Genomic DNA, 21552 nt, shown 5'->3' on the forward strand with positions numbered 1-21552 from the left:
CGAAACTTTTCGAATTACGTACCGATCTATACACGAATTTTGCCTCTACCGCACTCGAACGAGTCGTCAAATCATATACATACGAGCTGTGTACGTAGGTAGATGTATACACCCCGCACGAATCGATATCGTTGCATACATTCGGAAATTTTTTATTTCATTTTTTTTTCATCTCTTCCTTCCCGACCTTTCGTCTTTTTACCGCACACACAAGCTATTCTCTCTCTAGTTTCTTTTCTCTCTCTGCTGTTGGGAGAAAACTAGAAGGGAAGAATAAGAAGAAGAGCTGAAACTTTGTTGTCGATGATGTGAAACTTGAATTTTCGCACACACAACGCCAGTCGCCCTAAGTATATTTCTCTCTCTCTCTCTCTCTTCGTCTGTATTATTACAGGGCACAGGTATAGCCGCTGCTGCTACGTGTGCCGTGCGCTACGGGGAGAAAAAAGCTTCAACTTTTGCCGCACACGGGTATAAAGGCGAACTTGGCATATAATATGCCAGCGATGCGCGCGCGTAGCCGTGGTGGCTAAGGCTCCACGGCAGCATAGTTTTCGAGTGTATATACGGCAGCAGCAGCAAAGCTTTGGAATAAAATTTTTTCTTCTTCTCTGCCTCTATAGTCTTTTTCTCTCTCGCCCCCCTGGCGCGTGCATGTGCGCGAGTGTGTTGTAACACCCGAGGAAGGAGGAGGAAGAGGAGGGCTTGCAACGAAATAAAACTTTTCAAATTATCCTCTCTGCTGCGCGGACCGAAAAGAGAGAGAGACAGGGAGTGTAGTCGTCGAAGGTGCGAATAAAAGCTGCGGCGAAGATGCGTTCTGCTCGCAAGCGTGTCCGAAACAAAAGAGTAGAAGAAAAGAGGCGCATCGATTCCGTAAATCGTACGCATATTTACTGTGCGACGAATGTATTCGTACAGCCGCGTGAGCTGCATCAAAATGCCTCAGCGCGATGAAGCCGCTGCGCGTCAGTTGGAATTCGCGCTTTGCAGGATCATTGCGCCTCGCGCCGTAAGCTACACTGAAAAAATTTTGCACTGAATTCGTGTTCACCTGTGGTCTTTTATTGATATCACACTATAGTGTCTTAACTTTATATTCAACAGTTAACTTGAAAAAAGTTCACGGCTACGGTGACAGGAATTTAGGTTCACAGTGAACGCGATTATCAAGCACTTCATGTTGTCGGGGCGATTGGACTATATTTAAGTAAAATCTTACATAAACGAGCCTATTTTCTTTATAATATTCGAAAATATTGTAAAAACTTTGTTATTTAAAAAAAAAAAAAAGATTTATAAAATATTACAGTAAAATAATCTTGATTTATTGTACTTATCAATATTATTTACAAAGGTAACAAAAATATCGCTTATCAGTTATGCCTAGTAACAACGTAAATTCTTTATTAACTAGTTCAACAAATAACAATGGTGAAGTTTTGGGTAGTGATTGAACCTCTGCATAAGTGTGGCGATTTGTTTCAATGACTTTATAAGCATGAATATGTGTATCAAATTATACAGTTTCTAATAAGTTTACACGGAAAAAAATTAATTTATCCGTTTTGTATATGTTATAGCCAGCCAGCTAATAAATAGTGCCATGCGTAGCGGTAATCATCCCGAGTGTTGGCTTTACGGAGGTTCTGAAATGTGCATTGTCGATATCGCAATTTACCGTCACGCGTGAAACCAAATTCTTGTCACAGTGACAAATGATTCCCTTCAAAATATTAGTATACTTTTTTGTGTTCGCTGTGTCACAAATAGTTGTTCATTTGATGAATATAAGATGTATTCACGCTGTAGAGATCTATTATTCAGTGCAAAATTTTTTCAGTGTATATAGCGAACTCTCCGCGCTCGACCATGTGCAGTTCTGCAGCTCTGCGGCGCGGCTTATATATTATATACGTTACACGTTATACAGAGAGAGAGAGAGAGAGAGACGCACACTTTCAAACATCCTTGACTTCTTTACGCTAATTCGCGCGCACAGGCTGCTGTTTCTGCTGCACAAATGCCGTCGCTGCAAGCAGAGAGCCTCGTCGTCGCGGCACGTTGAGATAGAGAGAGAGAGAGAGAGAGAGAAGTCGAGTTACGCAACGCGAATACTACTACTATAAGTGCTATGCAGCCACTGCGCTATCCGAGCGCTTGGAATATTAACCCAGAGCGCGGCAGCTCGTAGTTCTCGTATTAGCAAGAGAGAGAGAGAGAGAGAGAGAGAGAGAGAGCAGTTCCAATTGCGCACGGACATTTTACGGGGAGAGAGATGTAACGCGCGCCACGACGAGGATTTCATTTTTTTCGATAAAAATAGAAAAATAAGACAAAAGGCGGTAGAGTCGGTTGTAGCTGCGTAAGATCACGAGCGACGTAACGTAGAGAAGATGTACCTCTGTTTTCGGAGTCAATGGGATCAGTGTGTGACATACTTGCGAGGGTATTGTTTTTTTTAGTAAATTTGTACACAGCGTGTGAAGGAGCGAAACGTTCGATATGGAACGTCGATATCAGACCCGTCGGACTGTATCGATCGCAGTGATAAACAATATTAACTACCATTGCGACATCGAGGACGCGGCAATCAGACTATGAAAAAAAATTATCGAGACAACGCGAGTAAATTCACGCCCTCCCCCTCTTCCTCGTACCTTCGTCGGGATTTCTCAAACAATCAACGCAGTTTTCGTTCGAATATCCTTCGGGCTAAGATCCTTCGAGCTAGCGATATTATAGTCAATTTGAAGCGCGAGCGGCAACTTTCTATACAGGCAACACACATCGATCGGTAAAGAATGTCATGGCTCTCTTATTGCCCATTAGATCAATCTTTTCTAGCAGATAATACGCGCTCGAAATGCGAAAGAGCGGAAAATATGCACTACTGCATCGACCGGCACTCTGCACAGTGCACACACATGCGAACGCGAATTCCTCGCCATCGACTGCCGCTCGCGTAACAAAAATATAATGCTATATCGTTTGGCGCGCAGAAACGTTCAATTTTCATCGTATAATGACTCACGCGTTCTGGGCTTTTATAAAAAGTCAATTAATTCTCGCTCGCTCGCGAGCCCCCCTCAATCGTATATCGAATGATGAATGATAATAATCGGCCAGCAGCGGCACGTATTGTGTTTCGTTCGCCGAATCGTGTATGCGTGCCATGCGCATCGATATACCCGTGCACCTACCAAATTTGACTTTTGTCGCGCGCTTGCAATAACGAACGTGACCGCGCGTTAAAAAATCCAAGGATACATCATTAAGGCTCGAGCAGCGAATTGACTCGTCAAATGATAACTCGTTTTTTTTTTATTCCGTTCTTTTTTTTTGCTGGAAAACGACGATGAGCAACGCGCAGACAGAGATACGAGCGTATAAGCGGGTAACTAGAAATTCATAAAAACACACTGTCAGGTGAGTATATATAGTAGCTGCTGTGTGTACATGCAGCACTAACGTGGCTTACCCGCGCGTTAGTGCAACGATAATTCGTTGCGCAATTGGATTCAGGGTCATACGCTATGTAGCTCGCGGCTCTCTGGACGTTGTTGTTTTATGTTGTTTTCCTCGTTGATAATTGTCACTCTATAGTTGCAGGGCTAAACTTATCATCGGAATAGATAAAATACGAGTCATTCTTCGAGCTAATCAGCTGGGCATCGACGATATATCTAAGAACTCGAGACCGAGTTTCGTCTTTATTGTTCCTCGGCTGCATGCAGGGATGCGTCGAATATACGAGCGCGTATTACAATAAAGTACACCACGGCACTTTTCTTCTTCTTTCGCGAGTACGGCGCGTAGGAGAAGTGACTTTTCGAACCCACGCGTGTGCGGCGGCGAGCAAGCAGTGTGCAGATATAAATCGGCGCGAATCGGCTGCTATATAATAGCGCCATATTACTAACGATCACAGGCGCGCGTGCATACGTGCAATTACGGAATCGGATAAAGAAATATCATATATACGTCATGGAAGCTATGAGTGCGGACGTGCGCACACACACAACGCAGCCAGAAATCTATGCCGACATCGCGAGCCACGCACACGAGAGATAATGAATAGCTGAGAAAAACTAGCCGTGTCTCTCTATGTGTGGGTGGGTGGGTGAGCTGTTGCGCACCACTGCTGCACACACACACGTACACATCATAGCTATGTATTATAACGTGTATATAGAGAGAGAGAGAGAGAGAGGATTGCGATGCATGACAGGGACGACCGGAAGTGTTATGTAGACGCGACTCTCGGCGAATTATCCGGTGATAAATAATAGCCTAGTAGGTATATCGCTATGCTTTGTGTATGTGTCTATATGTGTGTGGGGGCTTCTTCTTCCGCGAGCTTCGGCACATAAGAGCTCGACACGGAGGACGAGTCCCCGCCGCCGAGATCGATCCTCGCGACCAATGATCGATCGTAATTAACGTCGTCCCGCTCCACCGATCGCTGCCGACGACGAATTTTCACGCGGCGATACGCTTGTTTATTGCGCGCCTAGCGAGCCTAGAGATCCGCGTCGCCTTGACGCGTGAGTACGAATTTTCCCCATGCGTTGACGCGAACACAGAAAAAAAAGAAAAGAAAAATAAAGAAACTCGTTTTGCAATTATACCTCGCTTGATAAAATATATACGTGTCCCTGCGCTGCGAACGCACAGAGGCTGTCGCGCTACGAGATAAGTATACATATTACATACACGCTTGTCAGCGCTTCGTCTTCTCTCTCTCTGCTCGGCCTAGTTTCGATTGAATTATTCAGAATTCGAAGGCTCAAAGGATTGTGAGATAAGGTCGAGGGGAAGAGGTAGCCATTTTTTCGCGGAGCTCGCACATCGTACGCGTACACAGAAATTCCGTTTGATACGTGTCGTCGTCGTACGGCTTCGTATCTGCATCGCTGCCACCATGGGTGTAACAGCGACGCGATAACGTCGAGTCGCAGGTAAGTTAAGTAAGTCTGCGACGATCCCGAGTACACAAACACATACGAACGAGTCGAGAGAGAACTGCGGGTAGATAGGGTAGAAGAAGCAACAGTAGGCCCTCTTCGCACAAGTCGGAGTCGTCGTGCACGCATAACAGCATCAGTACTTCGAGGTAGTACTGTTGAGGTATACATCCGCGTGTCTTAGTCTAGCGGACCCACAGAGCGTGTACAGATAGAGGCTCAAATATTGACGCTGTGTACCATCGACGCGCGAAGTAGAGTCGACGGCGCGGCAGCGTGTAGGTATAGTCGGCATAAATTTAGTGCGCATCTCTCTCTAGGATAGGTTTGCGGCTATACGAGGCGAGCTGTTATGTGACGGATGTCTGGCGTCTTAAAGAGTCACTGTCTCTCACACACGCGCACATTCACACAGTGCCCTGAGCTTCGCCTCTCTCTCTCTTTCTCGACAGTCTTCTCTTCTAATTTATTAATAGAAATGGTTCTGTGCTCTCTCTCTACTCTGCAAATGCGAGTCGGCACACGAGAGCATCAGCAGACATACAACCTCATCGGCGCGTACAGCCACACCAATTCACACGTACTCTGTTTATTTATGCGCTCAGAAGCGCGTGGCGAATGCTCGCTCGCATCGGTTCGCATCGGTTCTTCTCTCGCGTTAGTATCTCTCGGTATTCATTCTTATTTCAATTACCGCACGCGGTTATAAGAGAGCGAAGGAGAGTACAAGGAGGGAGCATATAGAGAGGCACGCGCGGGCCACGCGAGCTGCAGACTGTCCCCAAAAAATGCTACCGATTTCTCGATACACGAATTATATTCGCCTATAACGTATTCGAAATTTCAACTCGGTCGTGCACGTAAGCGTGTACATTTGTCAGCGTCGAGAGACGACAACGACGACGAGTTGCACCGTGCACGTATAGTGGAGTTCTCTTGGACGAGCCAAGGAATGAGCTTATTGATTTATTTCGAGATTGTTTACTCTATACATACACGCGTCGTCGTCGTCTTCATTGCAGGTATCGAACGACAATCGACGTGTGCACCTACGACATATCGCGAGAGATAGAGATTGTATTTTTATATCGTATTTATAAATATAATAGCACGAGGCGCATCCTTGACTCTATATCTAGGCAGCAGCGGCGGCGCATAGCGCACATACAAATGTGTACTACATACTACACAAGAGTGTATAATATAAGTAGTAACGATCGTTGCTGCTTACGCCGTCTTTTTTTTGCCTCGCGATTATTATGCTGACTGCACAACTACGACGACGACGACGCTAGAACAAATTGTCGTTCGAGAATCCGTCGGTATATAATACAGAGTCGACGATATAATGTTTCTCGGTCATTTCACACAACAGCGTGGCGATCCGCGCGAGCTGAATTTGCATTCGCATGCGGCTCGCACACTGTATACAACGCAAATGTACAATATTATTGTACGAATCGCGAGAACGTACGACGTGTATATACGCGAATCGTCAGTCCTCGGCCTCTTGTGCGACTCTAAACGGTCCGCCGCTCAATTCCATTCAATCAAGCGCCTCGCGACTGACTATACACGCTCGTGGTTCAAGTTTTTTCCTTGTATATCGAGTAAGTATACATAAGTACGACAACGACGACGACGACGTCGCCGACCAGAAGACAAATATACGTACGTTATAAAAGCTCGATCGATATTCGACCAAGTATATAAAAAGAGACTTATAGTAACAAGCGCGGCTATATACGTTAACTTTAATAAACGCGTGCGATGCAAAGAGAGGGATATTGTGTGTGTGTGTGTGCAACAATGACACATAGCATATAATACGCGTGCATATAGTACACGATAGGATGGGCATCGGTGTCGCACATACAGCCGCCTGCACACACACCGCTTTGAGTCGTAAATCTAGGTGATATCGCCGCCCCGCATCCACATGCACGCGTGTGTGTATCTCAGCCGTAACAACCTGATGTACAACTCGTATGTACGTATGTATGCGTGTGTATTCGTGTTTATGGCGTGGTGCTCCAGAGAGAGCTTGGTTTATACCTGGAACGGAGTAAGGAGCAGTCTGAGCTTGTGGCGCCCAGTAGGCCTGGCTTATGGCCGGATAATACTTGGGCTGGCTCGAGTGGTAAGTGCCGATTGTCTTTCGGCTCTTCATAGCCATATCGTCGTTTGCGTGCGTCGTCCTCGGGATGTCAAGGAGCGAGAACGCGAGATTTTTTTTTCTATATAACACAGAGCGCGGAGGCACTGCTGCGGCACAGAGAGACGTAGACGGACAGAAGACACTCACACACAGAGAAACGAGACACACTATTATACTCTCTACTAAACTGCTGCCGACGATGATGACTGCAACACACAAACTGCACGGCCAAAGAGAAGCCGCGTATTTATAGGACGTTGCGCACTTTTTTTTTCTTTTTTTGTTGCTCGTGTGTGCTTCGGCACAGGCACAAGACACACACGCACGCACACAACGACGTCGTCGTCGTCGTCGCGTCGAGCATGCACGAACAAATCGACTGCAACGACGTCGATTTGGTTTGAATAATATACGTGCACTCTCCAAGTTCACCCGAAACACTATCGTACACGCACGTCCTGACGCGATGCGCGCGGCAATATAAAATACAAATACACTGTATGTATAAAATTACCGGGAAAAAGAACTCGGGGATTTTTCAGGCGGGGGATTTTCGCGATGTAAACACAGAGCAGCACGTTGATCGTCGAGTGTTACGTAATTTTTTTTTTATACAGAGAGACTCGTACAAGAAGACATTTCATTGCTTCTCTAGGATTCTTCTAGAAGACGATGTAGTAGAGTTGCACAGGCAGAGAGAAGGTGGTCGACGATCGACGTAGTAGTATCACAGGTCACACACGGAATAGTACCTATTAGGTGTTGGTCGCTGGCTGGCTGGCTGGCGCGCGCGCGAAAACTCGCGCAAGTCAAGGAGAGAGCACGTGACGGCGGCGGGCCGGCTTCGCAACTAAACTGCACACAGCGAGAATCGAGGCCTGCCTCTACGATACAACAACAACAACACACACACCAACGACAACACAACAAACGTACACTCGTACACAAACGTATAAAAATAATGTACGAGAGAGGAGCGGACCGTCGTCGGATATGCTCCGCGCTCTCTGCAGCAGTGTTTTCCCTCTTTCTCTCTCTCTCTCTCTGTCTGTGTCTGTCTATCGGCGTGTGTGCCTGGGCTCTCGTAGTACGTCGCTCAACAAGTGAGCGCACACTGCATGCACCGCCTGGCTTAAAGCTACCGGTGTGCTGCTCTGGCTGCCGCGCGCCTTCTTCCCCACCTCCCGCGCGCTTCTCTCTCTCTCTCTCTCTCACTGCTTAGGAAAGCTATATACACGCGCGTTTTGCACAGCACTAGCTACATACGTATACATGTCTAACCGTTGTGTTGTACTCTGCCACTACCACTACTCTACTGCGAAGAGCTCGCGTGCGAAGAACGTCTTGCAAAAAAAAGGAGTAGCGAGTAGCGACTTTCGACCTCTCTCGGTTTCATTGTGTCTGACGCGGGGATATATTGACTTTATGTATCGTGGGGCCGCGCAACATTTTCGGAAGATTAAATGCCAATTTCTATCGAACGACGATCGTGACACACACTTTGGCTTCTTTTCGTTATATAAAGAGGAAGAAAGGTTTTCACTAGTATCTACTACCATACGAAGAGTGACGATCGCTTATACTCGTGCCCAAGCAGTTTTCTATACTTACTGGTCCTAATGCAGTCCAAGTACAAAATATATTATTCAAGAGAGGGAAAATTCATTTTTGTTTTCACTTCATGAGAATTTCAGAAAGAGAGAGAGAGAGAGAGAGAGAGAGAGAGAAAAAGGGTTGTAAACACCGACGATTTGCGGTCGTCGTCCTCGTCGTGCCGGCCGCAGCAGCGGCAACGCAACTGAATCGCACCAATCGATTATTCAAAACCAAAAAAAAGACTAGAAATAAAAACGGTAAATATTTATGATCTTTGCACGACAAAACATTACGGATTTTTTTCTCTCTCTCTTTCTCCTACTACTACTAATACTATCCTATATAGGAGGCTCGGTCATTATTACCGAGAAAGAGATAAAGACTATATTATTCGCGTTCGGATGCGTATCTCGGCGCGCATTAATATTTATGAGTGTTATATTATATACAGTGCGCGCAGGGCGTCTATGGAACGACGACGACGCGCGACGATACAAGGATAATTTGCACGCACAATTAGACAAAAGGGTAGGCCCTTTGTTCCATGGCTTTTTTTTCGTGCCTCTCTCTAGATGTAACGTTTTTATGGGTATGCTATATAAGTCGCGCGCGCACACTTTGTTTTCTGCTCCTCTCGCTCACTCCGTCCCTCTCTCTCTCTCTCTCTCTCTCTCTCTCGCGAACACGCACGAGTTGCACAAACGGACACACAAAGACGACTTCCTGTCTGTGTGTATATGTGCCATCATGTTAATAGTGCTTATATCTTTCGCGGTCTTCTTGCTATTATATATTGTACATGTGTATACGACCGAACGTACCAACGTGTGTGTGTAAGTTTGCACCACAGAAACTTTATGTGTACTGTTTCTTTGAAGCTCGACCCAACCACAAGATGTGCTCTCGTCTGCCGTGTGTACCTTGCAGATTTTTCGGACTCGAGACCGAGAGAACAAAAGTTTGCCCTGTGTGTGTGTGTGTGTGGGTATGCGTTCGTTGCAGTGCTTTATGGAACATACGACCGCACGCAAGAGTGCTTGAGATTTCGGAGCCAAGTCGCACAGAGCTCGAACTTTGATTTTTATTTCACTTTTATTTTTCTATATACGCGTATGGAAAAAATAAATCATTTCGACACTTTCAGCAATTTTCCATCCTCTCTCTCTCTCTCTCTCTCTCTCTCTCTCTGGCTCGGACGGAGGGGGGCGGTGGCTTTCTTATGCATTATTTCGTGCGAGTCGTCACCGGGACACACTGCACACTATATATTGATATAGTGAATGCCACGGCGTAGAGACCACGAGGCTGGAATTTTAATTCGATCGCGCGCCGAATGCAAAAGCGATTAACTTTCATGCTAATGTCGTAGCGCAGTGTCGTGGTGTATTATACGGCGACGGACTCTGGCGGATCTCCTCGAGTCGTCGACGTGTCGCTGAAACTCCTTTTCGAGCTGGGGCTATTTACTTTTTCAACGCGACACCATGAATTTTTGAGAGCTGCACAGTACTTTCTGTTATTTTATTCGTTCGCGGCGCACGGCGCACACATACGTCAAGCTCAACTATTGAATTTTACACGCGCTGCGTGTGCATACAAAAAGAAAGAAAGAGTTGCAACGCGTTACAAAGAGCTTACGCACGAACGAATCCCGCGGCGTCGCGAGATAAAACCAAAAAAATAAAGAAAGAATGGAAAATTGAAAACAACGATACGAATTCGAGTGTTTGCGGTGCAGCTTCGTGCGCGTGTTTATCGATCTGCCGCAATTCGCGCGGCGCATCGCAGGCGCATTCCGCCGTTACGCGATTCGTGATCGAAAGCTCGATGAGCGCCGCGCCGCGCCTATGTGTGTATAATACACGGCCCGCAACGATGTCAAGTCTCGCGACTTTGACGAGCTATCTATAATATACGACTGGAGCCGAGTGCAGAGCGAGAGAAGGAGGAAGGAAGAACGTGCCTCCATACTCTCGTCGTGTGTGTGTGTGTGTGTGTGTGTGTGTGTGTTCGAAGTAAAAAAATAAAATAAAAAAAAACCGAGTACAGGCGCGAGTAAGAGGAGACGATCTCTGTGTATACATTCGTGAGTCACGCAGACGCAAACATAGGCATACGTGCATGACTCGAGCAGCTCGAGGCACATACATATGTACTACGAGAAAGAAGGAAGAATGGAGAGCGCAAAAAATATCGACCGGAAAGAAAGAAAGGCGCGAGAGGCTAAGAGCGAGAGAAAAATATATAATATTATGGAGTTGAAACTCTGGGCAATTTTCGGTCATAGACGCGAAAATTCGTGTGTGTGCGTCGTGTCTCGATTCGAGTTACATGACAGCAGCAGCAGCAGCAGCAGCAGCAGTGGACGCTTACGGCACACACACACACAATATAACGAGGTGTGCGAGAGAAGGGGAGGAGGAGGAGGAGGTCGGAGCAGAGGAGAGGAAAAAACAAAGCCTCGGCTGCGGCGCGCGCCTAATACATCAGACTTAATGAGTGCCGAGAGACACACGAGAATGTGTGCTGCACACCAGAGAGAGAAGTGCAAGTTTTTTAGAAGCATATCCCGAGCTTTATTTATACACACACACTTATAACACATCCATGGCCTGAAGCGGTCAGCAGAGAGAGTCTGCTCTTCTCTTCCTGATGCCACAAGTGCATCTGTGTTTTACTACATATAAGCCTTATAGACGCGAGCGCGCGGATTATTCGGTCGAGCTGTGTATAGCTGCGCTGCTGCCTACGTAATCTCCGACTGTTGCTCGCTCTTTTCCGGCTACTGTACTTACTTACTTTTTTTTCTGCGTTCTCTTTTTTCTTTTCTTTGCGCTCTTTCTATTTCTCGCTCGACCCGAAGAAAAGGCAAGAGAATCTATGTATCTATGTGCGTGCGTATGTGTCGAACGCCAATGGGGTTACGTCATGTTCGCGCAAATGGATTGGACAGAAGTGAAAAAGTTAAAAGAGAGAGAGAGGGACTGTACGCAGTGTACTCGGACGTACGTTTCTTTTCTCTCGCTTCGTACATACACACACACACACACACTCTGCGCTTCGACACATGGTTGTCTCTCTTTCTTGTTCTTTTTTTCTTCTTCATTCCTTTTTTTTGCGTGCGACCGATAGACGCACAGAAGACGTTTTGTTGGCCGGCTGACAAGTTTGAATTAATCGTGTGTTTTGACAAGATAATATCGCCGATAAACTACGGCGCTCGCGACGGACACAATCCGCCGATGTTAAAACGATATTTCACATTTTCGCGGTCGTTTTTTTTTCTCTTAGTTTGAGTGCAGCTCCGAATTGGAATCGACGTTTGAGACACTCGCGAAGAATGAGAAGCATTATAAATAAGGCGGTAAACGTTCACATTGTCAAAATGTGCGATCCACAAATGTGTTCCACGACAAATGAGATGTACGTCCATGGGTATAAAACGTATAGAAAAGAAGACAACAGCGTAGTAAGTATGTCAAATTCTGCACGCAAGCTCTCCGCTGCCACGACAAAACCACGTGTATCGCAGAATTTCGAGCTTTCTTTCTCGTCTACTCTACTCTCTCTCGTGCATGCCTAGGCTGCTGCATTATATAATACGGCTGCATACATACTAGAACTCAAGAAGGAATAGACGCGCACTCGCATAGGGTATATTATAATACACATATACATTTTCGCAGCGACGAGAGCTAGACACAATAACTCGGCGGCGGAGGTTTCGACTTCGCGCCCGGAGAGCAGCGGCGTATTATAATGACGACGTCGATTTGCTTGGCCACGCATGCGTGTATACACGTTTACACGTGTGTGCGACTGTTACGGCAAGCCTAGAAAGAGAAAATTTGGCTTTTGGCCAGCTGTATATAGGCGACTCGGCTGTGTGCAATAATGCATCCACGCGCGTGTGTTTTTCGTGCTCCTCGAGTCCATCCTCGTTGCGTCGTGTATATATACAAGAGACACGCTCGTTTGCATTTTAAGCTTTTGTTTCCTTTCCTCGTACAGGTTTATAACGATGTAGGTAGAAACCGCACACACGCGCGCGAGACTTTCGCTTTTTCGAGAGAGATATCTCTCGCAGAGCATGGCTTTTCAAACGTGCGAGAGGTAGGTGGCGTGCACTTACTTCGCTCCGAGTTTTGCAAACGTCCCTCGCTCGAAAAAGGTCACGTGCGCGCCTGCGAGTGTTGTGTTTTTTTTTTGTTTTACCTCTCTCTCTCACTGTTATGTCTTTACCGAGTTTGGACACGCGCGCGGTGATATCGTCGTCCCTGTGCCGTTTTGCATTGTACTTTTTCGAGGATATGTGCATTATAATGAAACGTGAATGGGATTGACAATATCGTCGTTATCATAAATTTTCAATTTGTCGAATCGATAGTAGTAGCTGTACAACGAGCTCGAGAGTCGATTGAGCGAATTAAACGCGGACAAGGGCTATAATATGTATGTACGTGAAATTCCTGGCGCTTACTCTTTCCGCGTCGTCGATCGATCTGCGCAGCAGCAGCAACGATCGCCCTCGTGAGAGCTGCTCCAGAGGCTACTACTCTCACTCGCTGGCGTATCGGCTAATCGAGCCTCTCTTCCCATAACAGAGACAGAGAATAGCCACAGCCGCCTGTGTGTGATTCGGAGCTTTGCGGAGCGTCAAGGTGATGCTGATTGCTCGGCGAGCTGCTCAAAGCCCTTTAGCCTATGTGTGTAGCGTAGCCCTCGTCCCACCCCACCCCGCATACGTATCTGGCTTCAGTGCACAGGCTCTACGATGCAGTCATATCGAATTCGAATAGCCACACGCACGTCCAATACAAGAGGCCAGGTCGATCGTAGCCGCAAATTCCACGAGCAGCCGCGTGTTCGATTTTCTTTCGCCGATCGTCTCTCCTTCCAGCCGCGTTCGCACATACGCGTCTCAACGAGCTTATCGCGCACATATATACATTTTTTTTCTATTATATGGCGATAGTTCATCGTACGTAGAAACAGAGACTGCTGCGCGATGCGACGTAAGTAAAGATGTTAGACGGCGGCAAGTTTTTTTAAGGCGATCGCGCGCGGCGCGTCCAACTTTTTCCCCGTAACGCTTTAATGTTCGCATATATGTGTGTGTGTGTCGAGCCATGAATTTATGATACGGCGGCGGCGATATACGTACGCTCTATGTATGAATAATACTTGTGCCCGTCGTTCGTCGCGTTGGATCTAGGCCGAGAGAAAAAGAGAGAAAAAAATGTAGTAGTCGAGCGTACGGCTGACACATTCGCACATGCAGAAACGCACACATACACACACACGTTTGATACGCGCGAGAGCGTGTGAAAGCTCGCGAAGAGCCCTGAGCTTTCGACGACGAGAGAGGAAGCGAGAGGATATGGGGATTATATTCCAGAGAAGGACAAAAGGCCAAATGATAAGTCATCTTTATGGGTCAAAAGTACCATTGCCAGCAGAGAGAGACATCTTTCTAGCTGCGAAGAGTAGAGCTGCTATGTGGGAAATTGGAATGGCTCTGGCTCGACTGTGTGGGATGTGTCGATGCGCGTTGGCAGAGCTGCAGCAGCAGCTGATTACTGCGTATTATATATATTGAGTTTCGATCGATATAGTTGCACCATTGTTGTTATCGTTATTATTATTGAAGTTTAAGCAAAATTGAACGTATATAGATTGCGTGTACTTACGGCTTCGATTCTCGCTATCGGCGGGCTTCATTTGGATCGGATGCAGTTTCTGAAAGAAAAACAGACCATCGAACATTAATTTTCTGCAATATGATATATTTTGACATTCGTGACGAAAATATGCTTTTCTCAAAAGGGCCATACCACGAATAAAAAAAAAGAAAAAGAAGGTAACGCAGGATGCGTTATTCAAATCGTGCGCTGCTCGCCGAGGAGAGAAAGTGCTTGCGAAGGCGAGCGCAGGAGCTTTATAGCATTGTATACGTCGGTCGGTGCGGGGGTCGGGTCGGGGGAGTAATATTTATAGGTAAGCCCATATGCGAGTCAGCTGTGGGATACGTATACGAGCAGCGCGTCGGACTTGCATCATCGTCGTCGTTGTCTTGACCTAGTCTCTCTCTCTCTCTCGTATCTAGCTGGAATAGCAAACGTACGTGTAACGTAACGCGTACATCGCACACCGTATGATATATCGCACGCGCAGAGAGAGAGGCTGATCCTTCAAGTTGCATAAATTTAAGCGTCGACTAGGCAGAGGGAAAGACGACGCGTCCAGAGAGCAGCCCTGCTACTAGCTATACTACCGAAACTAGGTTGCAAGCTCCCCCACGAGAAGGGCCTGTATGGAGCTTGCGAGAGACGCATCTGTGTGCTTATAATTTGACCGACTTTATTGCCGGTGGTCGTCGTCTTTCGGCCGCGTCAAGAATACAACGTATGTGTATAGCTAAGACGTTGATGCAGTTTGTAATGTATACATAGCTGCGCACGCGGTGTATGCATAAGGCGCGCGTGACGCCGGATGTCCGATACGATTACCTATTCGGCGCACGACGACGACGACGACGTTCGGACCCGATTGGTCGTGCGAGTATAAGCCGAGAGAAACGAAGAGCAGAGAGGACAACAAGACGGATATGCAACGTAGTATAGTGTAGTCGAAGTAGCGACGCTTCTTGACTTTTCGCGCGTGCGTGTGTACATGATCGTCGCAGGCAGCAGTTTCCGAGTGCGGTACACACTGCCGCCGTGTATGACTTTAACTTTGCACGACTCGTCGTACTGCACACGCATACCCATTAAAGTTGACAAATTTCGGGGGTCCAGTCGTATAATAATTCGCCAAAATTTACTACCACGTAACTACGCACGCAACTAAGTTTGCTGCGCTGCGCGAAAAACGGGTTACAACGTACTTTCGAGTTATACCAAAGTAAATTTACCAATTTCCATCGATACGTACGCGCAGCATATAGCAGCAGCAGCAGCGCACATAGAGGCGCGCACTGTTCGCGTCGGGGAGCTGGCCACCACCGTGAGAATCATATAATATACACGGCCCCCGTTTATGCGCAGCTTGTGTATGTGTACAATTTGCATGTGTATACGATGGCTTCTCTCTCGGTTGCGCGCGTAAACATGCGCATTTCGCCATAAACTTTGTGCCGCTGCTGCTGCTGCTCTTTGCTCGCGCGCACATTAGCTGCCGCCCGAGTGGAGCAAGTGCGAGCGAGCCCTTGCCTATACTGCACACAAAGAGCGTCTTTCAGAGCGGACCTCTCTCTCTCTCTGTATCGGCCCTATTAATATACACCCACGCGCGGTCACACGCCTTTACGTATGTATACGCTATCGCAGGCTGGCCATCGGCACTTGCGGCTCGCACGAGTCAAGCGTACCCGTATGATTCGAGCTTTTTCGACGTTCAACTTCCTACATTGAATCCAGTGTATGAAGTATCGATACGTTTTTGTTGCGAGCGAGTTAACGAGATTATTGCCTCGTTATTCGAAATTCATTATTCGGTAGAGCGGATTTTCGAGCGAGTACGTAACGATTTTGTTATTTAGGCATTTTCGGAGTGATTAAATTTCGCGAGAACGAGTATAGCGCAGAGTTTGAAAAAAGGCAACTTTTCACCCGTTCGATGTAGAGGAGACGAAAAAAAATGAAAGAGTCGTTAGGATACGCGATCCTGTAATGCACACAATGAACCGGTGAATCAGAGCGGAAGTTCACGAGCTGCGCACCGATTCATTTCCCGTTGCGTATACGCTATATTATCTATACATCATTCTCTATCGAGCATTCGTATATACTATACGGCGTTTCTGTATACGTGTACGCGCGGCACACGCGAATTTGAAAATAATTTCTACGTTTTTTTTTTAACAGCGCTGCTTGCTGGGCGGCATCGACGGACGTCCGATGCATTCGCTCTCTCTTGGAGAGAAGGAGAAGAAGGAGGGAGACTACTATGGCTATTCGAAGTCAGCAGCTTTACTTGTACAATACCGATCTACCGTAACCGGGAGGAAAAAAATTCTTGGCTCTTTGCCTATTTGTACGATTCTCTCCCGCGCGCGCGCATACAGCCTTATATAAAGAGCATGGCAATATCACTTTTTTTTATGCGTCAAGTGTGACGTTACGCGTCGAAATATTCCGGAAAGTTTCGTGAAGAGGACGTTACCCCCCGCCTTTTTCGCGCCAAAATGAGAAAAATTTAATCAATTATTATCGTATGGTAAGATCAAGAACAATTTTTTTTTTAATAAACGAGATTAATACATCGCTCTGACTTTGAGTGTTGAGAGACACGTTGTGCAGCGTGTGACGTAATTTTCGAAATCAATTTTTTTCTCTTCAAAAAACCAAAATCTTGAGCGACAAATAATGCGCAGTATAGAGAGAAAGAGAGTTGACTAGCTTCGAGAAAATCGAGCACGCGTTTATACTTTTCCACATCAAAGGATATAATTCAAAAAGGGAGTGACAAGAGCGAGAGAGCGCCTTATTCCCCCAGAGAGGAAATCGAGGTGATAAGTAGCGCAAATTGCTCGTGTCAAGTGTCAAGTAGCCCACCAGCAGCAGCGACGCCAGCATAGCCTCGTATAGTAGTAGTCTATATACCGGAAATCGAAAGTTTTCCGCTCGAACGAGGAACGAGGCAAGACGAGTATATAACATTCGGCTGCTGCTGGTGTATATAGCGTCGCGGAGGAAATCACGCAACTGCAGACAAGCTTTTTCTCTCTCTCCTCTTCGCAATATATATGCGCGCATCGCTGTACAGTATACAGTACCAAAAAGCAGATTTGCGAGCGTCGTAAAAATTACGACTCGGAGCTGTAAAAAAGACTTTATTGTTCGATTTGCGTTGACAATGAGTATATATCCGCGCGTCCATGCGCACGTGTGTGTATACGCTGTTTTTCGCGCGCCGACGCTGTTAACACACAACCCGCAACACGCATACAGCCCCGAGCCCGAGCATAAATCTGTGAGGTAGATTCGAAAGCTGCGCAGAGAGAGAGAGAGAGAGAGAGAGGATACCACCAGCACTACTATGCGACTCGACTCTCCGGTCCAAGCCGAAGATTGGAAAAGAAGATATAAACTTGGCATCCAAGCCGAGGCAGAGATTTTACCACACGTACAGCGACGCAGGCGGATGTGTGTGTGTATAGCCCGAAACTCGTAAAGTCTAATAGAATCGCGAAATCCTATCTTTGCATTCCTTCTCTCGCTATGATATATACATTTCGAGATAATAATTCCACCGACTTTTCTCTCTCTCTCTATATTCGCTACTGCGCCGAACTCCCAATTATCTTGGATTTGCTCGTCGCGTATACACCGCGCGCGGCGGCTGCTGCTGCAGCGATAAAAATAGTGCCTATGTACGGGTCGTTTGGGCCAAAACAAAAAAAACATTGGCTGTTTTTTTGCTAATAGTTCAAAAGTTCAAGAAAGTTATTTTTAACTTTATCCATTGTTTCGAGTACGTAAGAAGAAAAACACATGACTTTATTATTTCTTTCAAAGTATTTTACAGATCGTAAAATTGTGTGCGCGCGGTGACGGAAAAATAATACGCGCGCGTGCTGTACAGCACAATACGCGCGCATGGAAATATTAGCCGCGTCGCTAATTCGCTGAGCGAAGCTCACGTGCGATACCTCGAAAAATTCCGAGTAAAATAAAAAATAATTGAAAAGTCCCCGGTCATCGCGAGTTCTTTTATCTTTGTGGAATTTTCTGAAATAATGGCTCGGCAAATCGTAAATAAAACAATCGCCAATGATGAAAATCAGCGTTGAAAGCTCAGGCGTAACACGTAGCTCTCATAACAAAAGGGGCTCGCTTGGAAACGTCACGCGGCGCAAAAGTGCAGTAGTTGCGCTCTTTTTATTTTAAAAACGGCATCCGCGAGATGTAGGTTAACTCGAGCGCTTCGTGCACGCGTCTATTTGTTCGAATGATTTATTTTCGGTTCCGCGAACGGACCGACCGAGAACAGAGAGACGAAGAAGCGAAGAAGCGAAGTAAGAAGAACAACAAGTCACTCGCGTAGCAGCGGCACAAGCGTGTCAGGTATGCTTTCTTGTTTCAACGCCGCGCAGCGAGTTATATGTTTTGCGCTCGAGCTTGTAGGTATTATGTAGGCTCTAGACTCTTCTTTCTCTGTCTCTCTGGTCAGGGTTGAACTTAATATTAACCGATCCTTGTGTACTCGCTTCGCCGTCGTCGTCGTCGTCGTGTGTGGCCGATACCCAACTTTTCTCAACCGGATAATCAAGGGAGAGAAACGAGCCGATCGCCGCATCACGGAATTAAGATAAGGAAATACTTTTTCCTGTCGAGACGTTAAATTTTCTCTCCCTTTTTCCATCCTATAGTGTAGTAGCCAGGTAATTCGAGCATCGTCGCTTTATACTCTCTTTCACCTGAACACAATCTTCATGCATACGCATGAACGCACGAAAATCCAAGAGACTGTAATACCCACTTTTACGCTCCAACGAATCAACGTCGTAATTTCGTTTGACTCTATACTCTCTCTCTCTCTCTCGGTCATTATACATACTTTCACCCCCATCATGGTTGCAGGAAAAAATAGAAAAGTTTATTCGATTTTTTTTCGCGTACTGCTGCGGCGGTGGCGTGGCTACAAACAAGTATTATAGGTATAGGCGCTGGGGGTCTCTCTCGGTAGCGCGTAGACAATAATTACCCACGTGATCTTGGACTTTAATGAGAGATTCCGGGGGATGGCCGCGACCAAAAGCACGCGCGATGGTATAGGCAAGGTGGATATTGGGTTTTGGGCGAACCAACGAGATGCTATAATAGGAGATCGAATCGGCACATCCACCACATTCGCTCGTGCGGTGTCTTGCGACGGTGGCGCACGTACCACTGTACGTCGGAGCCTACGCAACGACGCAATCAATTTTTTTTTGTCGAGCTCGTCGGATCCGTCCAACAAACCCCTAGCTAACGAATATTTCGTAGGTAGCTTTATTAGTCGACAATCGAGTGTAGCTCATCGATATTATATAGTCTCGAGCGTTGGTCAGCAGCAGCAGCAGCCTCGCCATTGTTCGCGGATCTTTTTTACAGGTGCGAGGCTGTATTATACCGCGAACGGGCAAAAATCAATATCGCAGCTCGAGAGAGAGAGAATAATAGCGATCTATGAATGCGTACCTATACACGTATATACTCTCTTCGCGTTCGCGGTTATTAACGCCGCTTCGTGCGCAGTAGTCACTCCGCTGCGCGCTGCACGCGGCCGGGCTTTTGTGAAACAGTGACATTACACGCACGCCTGACTCCGTATATAGAAAGTCCTTCGCTGCCGCGTTCCCCTCCAGCGGTTAGTGCACATATACGCGTATGTGCACGACAATTAATAATAATGGCCCCCTTTAATCGTGTTATTAGATTTTTTTCCGTTGATTTCTCCGCGCGCCTTTTCCATGGCTATGCAGTTGTATATTGTTCGACGAGAGAATAATTGCGCGTTTACATATATGCGTGGAGAGTTTTGTTCGCTGCATACGCGGAGGATATCGACGCACGGTTGCGTTCAAGAGAATTATTTGACGCAGGACTTTCCTTCGGAGTTTTGAATTTTGTGCATAGAGAAAATATTATTATACGTAAGTGGAGACAATGCGATGCGCAGGAAATTCGAGCTTACGCGTCTTTAATTACACATATACAGACACGTCGATGATTAAAACTCTGCGTACTCAGCGCGAAAATGTTTGATCGCAGAAGCAAAATAGAGATTCTACTTTTTTTCCCCCGTATTACCAACTCGCCGACGCTTCATTTTTTTTTGGTTTCGTTCGTTTCTGTCTCTCTCGCTCGCTCTCTCAACTCGATTTACTCTCAATTTGTACACGTCGAACGCGGGCAGTGATTTTTTACGGCAAGGCATCTCTATTACACGGGCTATTCATCTTTATATATGCGAGCCGAGCCGAGCGCCGCGCGTGTTCGGCGCCAGATACGAAGTATATTATACGCGCTGCATCGAGCTCGCACAATGAGTCGAGCGCGCGAGATCGGGTTAACCTCTAATGCGAAAAGCTATTCAGAGCCTCGATGGACACGGCAATAGCAGCAGCGAGTTTTCATCGACGTCAATTTTTAGCAATTACACGCATTGTTACCGGATGACGCGATCTGTTATATGTAGGATAGCGGACGGGTTTCAAAGCCGAGCGACGCGTGTCATCATTTTTGAGCATCACCGAATTAATTTGAGAGAGAGAGAGACCACGAAGAGATAATGGTAATTGAGTTTTATGCACCAATTGGGATCGTTTCCTCTCTCGTTCTCGTAACGCATCACATGCACGCGAGCTCGCTCACTGATAGAAAATATGTTCAATTAAATCTGGCGCTCTGCCATGTACTGCGCACACTACACCGATGTAAAACATATTCGGGTGCTTTTGGTCGTGCGACGACGATTGGGTATTATATAGATCGATTCACGCTCATCGGCCATCGAATACCGCGTTGAAAACAACATAATTATCGATTATAATTGAGTCGTGTAAAAATTACCGAATGAAATTTAATCAACGAGGCTGTAATTTATACACCAGCGTTGGAAAATGATACACTATAGTAGTGTAAATGAGCCTCGATATGCAAATACGCACTCACCGTTCGATCGAATGCTATTATTACTTTGTAGTATTTTGCTCTGTAAATTTTAATTTGTAACTCGATGACCCATTTATGAAAAAAATGAAGTCCAATAATTTTGTTGTGGCAGCAAAATATATTTTTTAATTCAGCTGTCCTATTTTTGTTGGTTTCTCACCTAAGATTTTTT

The 21552-nt window shown here is 46.3% G+C and overlaps 1 protein-coding gene across 21 annotated transcripts in view; it reads right to left on the reverse strand.

The window, feature by feature from the left end:
* LOC106648581 (CUGBP Elav-like family member 1) overlaps positions 1 to 21552 on the reverse strand; it is a 211396-nt gene that overhangs the window by 17796 nt on the left and 172048 nt on the right. For all 21 annotated transcript variants that reach the window (XM_023459495.1, XM_023459496.1, XM_023459494.1 and 18 more), the window contains one exon: positions 14412 to 14460. In XM_023459495.1, coding sequence (XP_023315263.1) covers positions 14412 to 14460 — 49 coding nt within the window. The remainder of the gene's footprint in view (positions 1 to 14411; positions 14461 to 21552) is intronic.

The sequence above is a fragment of the Trichogramma pretiosum genome, unplaced genomic scaffold (assembly GCF_000599845.2).
Source record: "Trichogramma pretiosum strain Unisexual culture from Peru unplaced genomic scaffold, Tpre_2.0 scaffold7, whole genome shotgun sequence".
NCBI lineage: Eukaryota > Metazoa > Arthropoda > Insecta > Hymenoptera > Trichogrammatidae > Trichogramma > Trichogramma pretiosum.